The sequence below is a fragment of the Episyrphus balteatus genome, chromosome 4, assembly GCF_945859705.1.
Source record: "Episyrphus balteatus chromosome 4, idEpiBalt1.1, whole genome shotgun sequence".
NCBI classification, from domain to species: domain Eukaryota; kingdom Metazoa; phylum Arthropoda; class Insecta; order Diptera; family Syrphidae; genus Episyrphus; species Episyrphus balteatus.
In genome coordinates this window covers 66549227-66561536 of record NC_079137.1, presented here as the reverse complement: position 1 = coordinate 66561536, position 12310 = coordinate 66549227, and the positions used below count along the sequence as shown (strand labels likewise).

At 29.1% G+C, this 12310-nt stretch overlaps 1 protein-coding gene across 7 annotated transcripts in view; it reads right to left on the bottom strand.

Annotated features, from left to right (window-relative positions):
* Window positions 1-12310, bottom strand: part of LOC129918264 (protein phosphatase Slingshot) — a 72081-nt gene that overhangs the window by 4255 nt on the left and 55516 nt on the right. For 6 of the 7 annotated variants that reach the window (XM_055998698.1, XM_055998699.1, XM_055998701.1 and 3 more), the window contains exons 2-4: window positions 7482-7591; window positions 4234-4350; window positions 3695-4145 (exon numbers count right to left, since the gene is read on the bottom strand). In XM_055998698.1, the coding sequence (XP_055854673.1) occupies window positions 3695-4145; window positions 4234-4350; window positions 7482-7502 (589 nt within the window). In that variant the 5' untranslated portion in view covers window positions 7503-7591. Of the gene's footprint in view, window positions 1-3694; window positions 4146-4233; window positions 4351-4419; window positions 4604-7481; window positions 7592-12310 lie in introns of those variants that run through there. The other variant, XM_055998700.1, reaches the window with a different exon arrangement.

Genomic DNA, 12310 nt, shown 5'->3' with positions numbered 1-12310 from the left:
TTACAAATCAATTCACCGAAAAACTGACTAAAAATGAAAAGCTTCCGTCTTGGTTCTACTTATATGCATTTTAATATTAAGAGATTTTCTTAAAAAATTAATTTATTTAAAATTAATGTGGAAATCGTCTTATTATTTTTTGGTAGTTGAATGTTGAAACAACTTAAACAAGTTCTTAATTTTTTTTTATAAGGCTTCAGTTTAGTCAGTTGATAGCTTTGCCTGATAGTAAAGCACTCGCCTAGTGACCCAAGAGTTGTAGGATCGATCCCCAGTGACTGTCAGTTTTTTTCCTTATTAAAATGCCTCCACATTAAATTGAGTGGATTTCTTTTATATTAGTAAATTCGCTTAATTTAAGACGAAAGTCATCTTGCTAAAAAAACATGCAGAAATCCGCTTAATTTAATACGGGTCGAATTACGGCATACGTTCGTTAACGAATGGTTTCTATGTGTCCCAATCGTTTTCTATTAATAAATAGAGACAGAAATATTCAAAACGTTAACGTATGATCGTAATCGTGTGCCGTAATTCGACCCCAGGTGTTTTTTTTTTCTCCGTGTGCCCTAAATAAACTACAATGATAATTAAAAGTGCTATTATTCATTCTTGAAGAAAATCCTAAATAAATCAAAAGTTCTTCAGATATTTGAAAAAATGTCATATTGTCCTAACCTTGCGAGAAGAACCCGGACTTTGACCGACTATAAAAATGAATTCAACTAACTCACGGAATTCATTTGTATATCGTTTTTTAGATAATTTCATTGTGAATAAGTCTATTCTTGGACACTTTTTGTTTAAATGAGTAAAAATGGAGTTATAAAATAAAAACGGCACCGACCTCTTTTCCAAGATGGCGGCTGTTCCCGATATCTTATCATCCCAAAAAATTTACTTTTACGATAAGGACATTCACCTAAACACGTTCCAAGAAAAAAATTTGTCCCGCGAAAAGTGTAATTGGATTTACTAATTTGCCTGAGCTATTTTGTTTCAAACTCATTAGAGTATTTTTTTCGTTTTTCAAGAGAAACTTTTCTTTGGTCGCGTATTTTACAAGAATTGTTTTTCAGGCCATTGAAAACAGTAGAAGAGTTGGTATTAAATGTTCTTCTATGCAATAGACCAAAGCTAATGGCTCTCCGTCCATCAATTCGACCCGAATTTATAAAAATGCACATACACAAAATTGCACAAAAGGCCATAAGGATGCAAATAAATTTTTTTGTTTGTCATATTTAGTTTATATTAAATCAATCCCTCGAAGTATGTTTACTTTAAAAGTCTGAAAGTTACCAATTAATACGATTTTATCGAGTTTTAAAAACTTGCTTTTAACTAAAAAAGTCAAAAATTTAGAAAAAGTGCTAATTTTGGTAAAGGTACATTTAAGTTGTTTCTTGACAAAAAAAATTAAAAGTTGCATATTATCAAAGGATTTTACCTCTACTTTATTTCATTAGTACAAAGTTTGGACATACACAAAATGCCCCTTGATTTAGTAAAAAAAAAAAATTGTCAATTTTTTAACTTTTTTTTCTTTGATTTTAGGTTAGAATTTTAGTCAAAAATAATTTAAAAAATTTTTTAACCATCTTAACTTGACACTTTTGGCTGGAGTATTCTTGTATGCCAAGGAATCATAATCGCCAATAAAAACTCTTGAACGAATTTGTTCCATCCAAAAGGGTCTATTCAATAGACTATTGGGAATCACTTAAAACCCTTAACAATCAAGTTTGAAGCCAAGCTCTTTACTGGTTTTGGCTTTCTTTAGCTCAATATGAAACATTTCTAAACCTTGAGGCTACATTTTTATCGGGAGAATGTCAATACAATACAATAGATATCATAAATTCAACCCGAAACAAATACTTTTGCTTATCCTTAGCAATCGTTTGTTGTTGCCTACCGTGTAAAATCACTTGTACTCAGTTCCCAGATGATATATGTAACCATTCCTGGAGCAGAAGGCATAACTATATAATTCGATTCTACAAAAAATGTGTTCGAATTCGCAAAAAATGGATCTCTATAATTCTGTAAAAAATGAAAATTATACAGCTCCAGTCATGTCCAATCAAATTTGAAAGCTTTAGATTGGTTTTATTTAAGAAACGCAGATTGACTAGGAAGTACAATTCGTCGTATGTGCAAAATTGAGGTTTTGAAATTTGAATGCAGTTTTGCTCATTGATTTTTTCTCCTTCATTCTGTGAAATACGTTTTTCGATATCTGTATGATTTTATTAATTTAGCATACGTAACGAAATATTGGAAGATGAATTCTTTGATGCCGATCCTTTAGGTTCCCCCAACGTTTCGAATCCAGTGACAATGAAAACTTAACCCTACGAAATTTGTATGAAGCTTTTATCGTCCTATCTTTAAACTTTAATAATTTTAATTCACCTTGAATAGTAATGCCCACTTTTCACGAGTCGATTTTAGCCGCACGATATGTCGGTAGACTAGGATTTTTCTATGGGGATTGTCACTTTAGTCGCCTGCGACTTACGTTCACACGGGCCGAATAGCTTCGCCGCACCGCAAAAAACGACTCGTGAAAAGTCCCCATAACTTAATTTTAGTAAACTGTGATCTCATTAATTCTAAAATTGCTTTAAAAATAATGTACCTATTATTTTTGTTTCTATTTATGTGATTTTATCTTTAGGAAAGAATTTTGTTGTGAATTCAATAACCCATAGTAATATACCTACCCGAATTAAGCGAAACCTCGATTTTAACAAAAAATAAAACATACATCTCACTTCCAAATTAAAAAAGTTCTATCATTTTATAGGTGAACTGCTTCTGTCTTAACCAATTGTTTAGAAGTTAGATGTAGGTATGTTATTTTACCATTGATGTTTTTGTTAAAATCGAGTTTTGCTAAACTCGGGTTATTACCAAGAGCCAATGTAATTTTAAAAAGTTTTTAAATTAACGTTAGTTATTTGTTTTTCGCATTGAATTTGACATCTATTTGTCGTATGTCGTAAACAAGTTTCGAATAAAACTTTGCTTATTTTTGTCGTATGTGTCATCAATTTGTCGTATGTGTTTGGCTAACAAATAGTTTCTGTGAAAACGTTACATACGACATCGGCATATTGCAGAAAATTGACTATTATTTGTTTCTGGATTGGAATATTGAAATAATTCTAACAAATTTCAATAGACAAATATTTTTTGTATACGTCATGATGTTTTTAAAAAAATTGACCGTACAGTTTTCGAAAAAAAAAATCTGAACTTTAATTCCGTTTTCCCAAAAGTAGCCGAATGTAACATACGACATTATTTTATTGAGGCGACGAATTGAAATTAACTTTCGAACAGATGCGAAAGTAGCAAAAAGTTACATAATAGGGCCCCAGGTCTATCCCCCAAAGCAACATTGATTTAAACTAGATGGTGCTTCCTAGGTTTCTACAAACTATTCCAGAACCATAAACTCAAATCAAATTCATTGAACAAAAAAAAAAAAAAAAACAAACAAACCAAAATAAATAATCTTTTAGTGCAAACATTATTTTTATTATTTTAAATACAATAATTCAATAAAAGCATTCGTGCAAATTGTGTTCAGCACAAATCAACAAAAAAAAAAAAACTCCTCACTATCATCATTCCAAATTTATCCACTTTTCAGTGGTAAAATCAATATTAAATGCCACCGCACCTGTGGGACATTTTTCGCCACGCGAGCAATTGCCCTCGCAAATGTTTTTATTTTGCAGCAGTTCCTCGTAATTGTCCAACGCTGCCATACATTTAACTCGATCCTGTTGCTCCAATGCTCGACTAGGAAACCGTTCTCTCAACCGTCGACGTTCCTCATTCAATCGAAACATTTCGAATTCTTGTAATTGCGTTTGAAATCCTAAATTTGGATTTGCAACTGCCCTTCCCGCTCTAACCACTTTCAAAGCTTCCTTCCAATTTAAATTCGTTGCACTCATTATATAAGCGACAGTAACTGTCACAGATCTGGACATACCCGCCAGGCAGTGAATGAGGACGTTACCATCGCGCAAACGGGCCGCATGAATGAAATCATTACAGATGGAAAAGTATTGAGCGAGATTCTGGTCGGGTGTGTCGGCGGCCATTACGCAAAGATAATGTTTGTTCTAGAATAATTTTCAAATATAATTGGAATAGATTTTGTAGTAGATTACCTTTATTTATGAAAAAATGGTTAAAAAAAAGGAAACTTACTGGAAGAAGACGCCTTGGACTGTCATGAATCGCAATAATGTGTGTGATTTGAAATTTTTCCAATTGTTGTGGGTCCTTGGAATCGCGGTAATTGCCAACGTATAGTCCTGGCAAGACCTAGAATTGGAAAGTAGACAGGTTGTAAAATATTGAGTTAGTTTGGTGGTTTTAAAGGAAGAAACTTGCTTCAGACATGTTAAAGTTCTTTTTATATGAACAATTGATTTGCTTCTTTATAACATTGTTGTTAATTTTTATTGAAATTTTAAATTAAAACAGAAATTTGATATGTTTTCAAGGAAAAAAAATTACTGCTTTTGTTTCGTTTGGTCGATATACAAATAAAACATGACAGACAGCTGATTTTGACAGTTGTGGTGAAAATATTTTCATGTCCTAGAGATGTGCAAAATTCGATTCGTTATTCGCTATTATTAGTAATCGTTTGTTTCGGCCACTTTTGCAAACAGTCAAAAATTAAAAATTTTCAAACTAATTTTGTGACAGTTTTTCCGAACACAAAATTGAAAATATTGATACAGAAAGCTTATTTTTGGTTTAGAAAACATTTTTTGTAGTTTTTTTTTTTCAAATAAAAAAAAAGCGCTAGAAGGAAATACAAATTTTTTACTTTTTTAAATTTCCCACTTTTTAAGATTGGTACGCTGCTGATGCGAAACGAAAATTTCCATACAAAATTTCATTAACGAAATCCTGAATGGAAAATTTCGTTTTGCTTTTCGTTTTTCAGTACGCCGCACACTGGGGAAATTTGTATGGGAGTGCGGAAAAAATTAAATAAAAACAGAACCACTGAATAGATTTGGATGAAATTTTCAGGGATGACAGTTTTCGTCGTAAGAAATTATTATTATTCATTTCCGCCCACTGCCACGCCCTTTTAAAAAAATTTGTGAAAGTAATAAAGAATTCCGATTCTCAATTTACTTGTACCTACTTATAGCATTTTTTTTTAAAATTTTTTTGTATTATTGGAACCACCTCACCGATTTTAAATACATTAAATGGAAAAGAATAACTCATAGTAGGTACTGTTGTCGAGGTCCACGTCCACGCAAAATAAAAAACCCAAATTATAGTTAAAAATTATTTAAAAAAAAAGCACTTTTTTCATTTTTTATAAAAATTTTTCAAAAGTTTATTCTTTTAAGAGAGCCATTTTTTCCTCAATTAAATGACTCTGATTCTTCTTAATAAAGGAAGGGGTCAGATGATCTGTATTTTTCAATAATAATTTCAATTTCTGCTTGGATCTTCGCATGAAATGCTTAAAATTCCCAATATTAATAAAATGTATAATAATAAGACGCATAATCCCTTTTCACTCGTTTTTAATTTGAATAGTTTTCAATAGGTATATACATACATTTCAGTTACATATAACGAAAATTAATTTTTCTGAGCCAAGTTCAAAAAATCAAATGTAATTTTATTGTAGTACATAGATTTGTTAAAAAAATGTGTTACGAATTAATTTTATTTTCTATATTTGTCTTTTTGTCTTTCGGATAAGAATTTCAAGCTTGCAGTAAAAAAAACAAAAATCTGACAAAAAGGAGATTTTTTACTTTTCAATTTTCTCGAAAACTAGAAGGCATAGAAACATATGGTTTTCAGTGTTTGGTAAGGAATTAATTAAGGCAGTGTTCTTTATCATTCAAATTGAATTCAAATCCCCAGCCTTGTCAAAAATAGTATTTGATATGTTCTTTTTATTTTTTTTTTCAAAATTTTGACTTTGAAATCGATTATTTTAAAAACAATTCACTTAAAGATCTTAACTTAAAAGCTCAAATTAAGCCTAATATTTTGGCTTTTAAAAAAAGTATCATTTATAACTGTAAGTGTTACCATTGATTTTTAATATTTTTTTTTGTTATTTTAAGTAATTTTTAAGAAAATGATTTTTGCGACCAAATGAAGTTTTCAATTGCCAATAAAAAACGCAGTGGCACCTGGTGGCACCCAAATTTGGCCTTCATCGAAATGAAATTTCATAAGGAAAAAGTTTTTAATAGTCTCTAACTGTAGGCAAGTGTAGCTAAAATAATATATACAAAAATATGAAAAAATCAAGCCATTTTTTTCTCTTTTCTTTAAATAATTATATAAAATAATTAAAATCTTTAAAATTAATAATTTCTTCGATTTACAATAGACAAACGATGGCTTCTTTACGGAAAAATAAAAGTGTATGAGTCGGCTCAAGCTTAAAAAAAATTACACAGCTTTAATTTGAGGGTATTTTCACTTCGTTTTTTATACTTTCAACAACTTGTCCCTTTACAAAGCTCTAAAAAGTAAACTACAAGTCCGATTTTAGTAATTCTTTCTGATTTTGATTCAGATTTTATTCTAGAATTTAGAAATACTATTGAAATATTCTCCGAGGAACTTTAAATTTTGGACTTTTTTCCGCAAAATCCCCAGTGTGCGCCGCTGTAGCGAAAAGTTGGAGAGTTTTCACTCATTTGTCACTTACTTTACTGTCCTGTGCATTTTTCTTGATTCACTTTTAATTCATATATTTTTTGCTTTGAAAATTGTTGATTTTTCTTGATTTTAAATTAATTTTGAATTTTTTTATTTTGACTTTGACAGAATACTCGATGATATTTTTTCGTTAGCATATTCGATATCGACTTTGGAGACTTAGAAAATTTTTCGTTTTGCTTCAGCTGTGTACTTAACTTTACACAGCGTATCAACTATTATTACATCATTAATAGCTCAATTTTATTCGCTGCGCAAATTATTTCAAACATTTTCGAATAAACTCATCACTCGATTTGCCTCTACATTCAAGAGAAAACCTTATACGTACAAGAAACGACAAAATCCAAGCCCATTAATTGAACAAAACTCAATCATGTTCAAAAAACGAGATTCTCGACTAAATCTCTGTGTGGGCATCGATTTTTCTGCCTCCATTGGATTGGCCTGTTTCTTCCAATTTTCACGAAAACACGTTATTGTTTAAATCATTGAAATTAAGAAATTTGATCATCTCTAAAATAAACTCGTTGTTTTTATTCACCTAATATGTCGATTGTTCTATTATACACTAGGAGCGCTCTTTCTTACCACACCTAGTTCTTGTCCAAGGAAACTAACAATATTATATATTAAAGACACAAACCAGTGGACATTGTGGAATGTAATTTCTTTTTCTATTTCCGCTTGCAGTATTCCGTTAAAAAAATTTAAATATTTAAATTTAAACTCACCTTGTTCATTCCATTTCCCATGATTCTTCATTTATGTTTGGATTATCTGTTGTCAAATCTTGAATTAGTATTTCTTTTCACGTTTTATTTTATTTTTTTTAAATTAGCACCTGAAAGAAAACAAAAATACACCAACTTAATTAGCAATTTTAATTTATAAAACGTTTTGTAAATAAAAATGTTTTGTTGTTTTTTTTGTTTGTAAATAATTGCTTTGGGGTTATTTTTGGTCCACACAATCAACTTTTTGAATCAGAATGTGTTTGTGGTGTGAGATGGGAGGAAGGATACTTAGAGAGAAAGGCCTATTTTTCGATTTGTGAAATTTAAACAGGACAATTTATTTGTTTTTCATTTTTTTTAAACTTTGTATCTAACTTTTGTGCTTATGAAAGTAAACATTTAAAAAGAGTTATTGAGTTGACAGAAGGATATAAAAGAAAAAACTGGTCGGTTGTTTGTTAGTTATCCTTTAGTATATACAACTAATGTCCTTGCTGGGAATTGTGTGTGATTTTATGTGTTATAACGAGAGTATAGGGTAAAACAATAGTATTTTTTTTTTGTGTTGGAATGCCTCTGGTGCAGTTGCATTCTTTAGTGCGAGACAAGTGCTGTCTGGAGGGTTGTTAGTGTCAACCCAGAACATGAAATGTGACAGGAACAGGAACCATAGCAGTCGTTTAAGGATATTTTTTTGTTTTGTTGTTTGTGTAAAGAAAACACACACAATAACGTATTTTTTCATCTTAAGGTCATATTTTATTATTTGCTCTCCTTATTTCAATTTTATTCTTTCCACTGTTTTATAGATGAAAGGGTTTTATATAAAAAGAAAACTCTGATAAAAAGAATAAAATGCAAATTAAGTGCGAATTTGTTCTATAGTTTCCTCTCTGTCATGGAAGGAAGTTTTATATTTCTGAAAGTGTTAGATGGCAGTGAGCGAGTTACTTTGCAATTTTGATGTTCTATAGGGATTGGTCAAGCAATTTAAGAAAGAGTTGATGCGGCAAAAGAAAAAGGAAATTCCAATTAAGAAATTAAAGAAGGAAATTCTATTTAACTTTTCTCTGTTTGGAATAAAAGTAAAGTTTTTTTGTAACAATGAGTTTGTTATATAAATAATTAATTGAATTTCATTATTCAATTAGTCATGGCTGTTACCAAGGAATTCATTTCAACTTTTACTCTTGAAGTTTTTTTTTTTTTTGGTCTTGTAAGAAGTGGTTTTTGTGGAAGAAGAAAAGAATTTTTGAAGGGTCGGCTCGTTTAGAAGTTTAGCATACTCGATTTGTTTGGGTTTAAGTAAATAATTATGAGCAAATAATAAAAAGAAAGTTTAGTGGTTAGGTTTTTTGTAATTAGTTTTTAAGGATTTCGTCTAACAATTAACTCTATAGTCTCTTAAAACTATCTAAGAAAAAGAGTAAATGTTAAGACTTAAACGAAGTCATCTTTAACAAAATAACAGCCCATTAAAACCAAAATTTTAGTACGCGACAACTCTAATCATTGTTTTAAAAGATTCCATGTGTTGGGTAGTTACTTGATTGTAAATGTAAGATCGTTTGTCAAAAAAAAGTATAAGAATAAGCTTTTTAGTAAAAACATAAATAATGTAGGTAATTTTTTTTTTTTTTTTTTGAAAAAATCTATATTGATAGCAAATTTAATTTAGGAAAAAATATCCCTTGCATACAAATTTCAAATTCGCACACAAAATTTAAAAATTTGAGGATTCGAAAAAAAAGTTTTTCTTTGAGTCAGAAATCTTTTATGTCTTTCAAATATAAAAGCCTATCAAGTTCTATGATTTGGTTTTAAATGTGATAAAATTTTGATTGTTTACTGGGCAATTTTTCTTTTATTTAAAAAAAATTTTTTAATTGTTTCAAAGCTTGTTAAGTAAACAATCAATTTAATTGATAAAAATTTAAACCCAGTTCATAGAACATGTTACACTTTTATAATTCATAAGAAAATTTGGCTTCCTTTTTTCAGGTATTTTTTTTTTAGATATTTGGTTTAACGTTTAACACCAAAAATAGACTGATATAAGCATATTTTTGTATCTTTTTCGCTCTTATTTTTTTACCCATCATTAAAACAAGTATTTTAATACATCAACACTTTCTAGTTTATTAATTTGTTTCATTGTTTCTCATATAAAAAGTATTCTTAGTATTCTTCTGAGAATATCTTCAAAAGATGTAACGGGTGTGACGTAAGAATGTCACAACCGTTACATCTTATTTGAAGAAGCACAATATTTTAATATTTTATTAAAATATTTATTTTAGTGAATAGTTAAAGAATTAATTTATTAATAAAGTCTCTTAAAACTCCAGACAAAAAAAAAATCGTTGTCCCTTTCATTTTTCTACTTGTTTGTTTTCCTCACCAAACCAACTTTTTTTAGTCTAGAACAAAAAAAAAATTCTCCTTAAAATAGATACCCAAACTCATTTCGAATTCCTTTAAAAAAATCGATCTGAAATCGATTTTTTGTACGCATTGAGATCGATTTTAATTCAATTTTTTTTTTGTTAAAAGGAATTCGAAATCAGTGAAGAATTTAGGATTTTTTGATTTATTAGATTAAAAAAAATTTAATTTTTTTCGAAAAAAAGTCTGTTAAAAATGGGCCATAAAATCGTTATATTTCAATATATCAACAAAATCCTTCGTAGTAAAGAATAGTATTGGTAAGCTAAAAAATATGTTTAGCCCGATCAGCTAAAAAATTGTAGGGGCAATAACTTTCTGTTTTTGTCAGTTGTAAAGTAATAGCCCCACCTTAGAAACCCAAATTCAAATGGACTTAATATTAATGCCAGGATAATATTAAAGTCCTACAAATCATTTTTAAGAAGGAGACTGTCCCGTTTCTCCCAAATTATGGATAAAAACGTGGAAAGAAAGCCAAAGTTAAAATTAACTAAGTTGGCAATCTTGTGCCTACAGCTTCAAATGTAACGGTAAATGTGGAGACGTCAAATGATGGCATCCAAGACTCCTGGGATCAGTGGCGTATCCAGAAAAAAATTTGGATGGGGCTGGAAAATTTTTCCAAATTTTTTTTTTATGGTGAATGCACGAAGTTTTTGTTACCTCATAACTTTGACTGAGTGAACCAATTTTGATAATTCTTTTTGTATTGGAAGACATTTCAACTTCGTTCAGTTCTGACCATAGAAACTATGAGAAAAACCATAAAACCCAGTTTTAATCCATGGAAGTAAAAATGATTATTTTTATTCATCTTTGATCGACAAACCAATAAAAATATAAGTTTTGTCAAAACAATAAAAATATATATTATTTCCAAAAATTTCAGATTCATTGAAAAAGGCACCAAAGTCACGAACAGAAACAAAGTGAATTGAATTCGATTAAATAAAAAATTTTAATGAGTGAGAAAATGCTTTTTTTGTTAATGTAACGTTCAATAGAGTAAAAATTAATTTTAAAATTTAAATTTTAGTCATTGCTTTGACGTTTTGCTTTGGCAACACAGTCAATAAGTTATGATTCAAAAGACCACAAACTCCTGAGAAATTGTGTATACATTTTCCAAGTTTTAATTTCCTACGGTCACTGTGGCGTATGTGAAACATTTTATTTTTAATTTTCATTTTTTTTTTCTTTTGGTAAACAGATAGTAGAACAATTTGACCCTTTGGGATTATTTACGTTTTAAGGTTAAAGTTGAAAATATGCATATGAAAAGTTGGTTATTGTGCACTTTTCAGGATAGCGCAAGTAAGTAAGGGGCTTCAGGCGATATGCATTATACTTTGGTCTGATTTGTTTATAGTATCGAAATTCAATTGAAGCCATTTAGGAACACTATATCAAAGTTTACCATGGGTTAAATCCGGCTTCAAAGTTTAAATCGGTAATTTTATGGTTTTTAAATTTCAAGTTAAAAAGGTTTCATTAAGAATTTGCTTACACACATTTATTTTTTTTTAATATATACAAATACATACTTTGATTTTAAAACTATTATTCGTCTAAGAAGTATAAAAAATGCTTTTTTTTAATGGAGGCTATTATACTTAAGGAATTAAATTGATTGTTTTGAAAACGTGATTTTTTTCGGAATAAACTTAATTGGGAGGACTACAGTAGGTGGACTTATTCGTTTTTGAAAATAACTGGTTTCAACATTCTAAAATATTTCCTTAATTTATTTTAAATTAAAAAAGTAAAGAAATAAGATTAAAATATAAAAAATTCAAATGATCTTAGAAATTATTCAAACATAAAATTCAAACAAGAGAAGGCAATTGAATGCCTTGAGTTTGATTTCTTGTATCTGATTCCAGTGATGTTCTTGAAAATTAAACCATATTGTTTATTTTTTTTTTTTCTAACTAATGCAAAAAATAGACAAGACGGGCAAAATTATTCCAATGGAATAAATTTATGTACGTGATTAACCTAGGAAAAGTTTAAATTATAACAAAATCCATTCAAAAACTTTTGAATTATATTTTCTATAACAATTTGAAGAAATTGTATGTATTTTTTCTTTTTATTATTTAATTGTCTATTTAAACTTTTTTTTCAACTTTTAGCTAATTTGTCTCTATTCAAAAAACCACAATTGCCATCCTTAACATTAACATCAAAAACTCAAATAAATAAATAAGCAACTTGTGTCTGCACAAAAATATTTGAATACTGTTTAAAATTTAAAGCACGTAGCAAGAATTTTATATTTAAGTTTTTCTGTAGAAAAAATGTTTATTTTGGAACAATTTTAAAAGAATATAGCTGCTGCCACATGAAAATAACAAAAAAAACTCTATTTTATATGG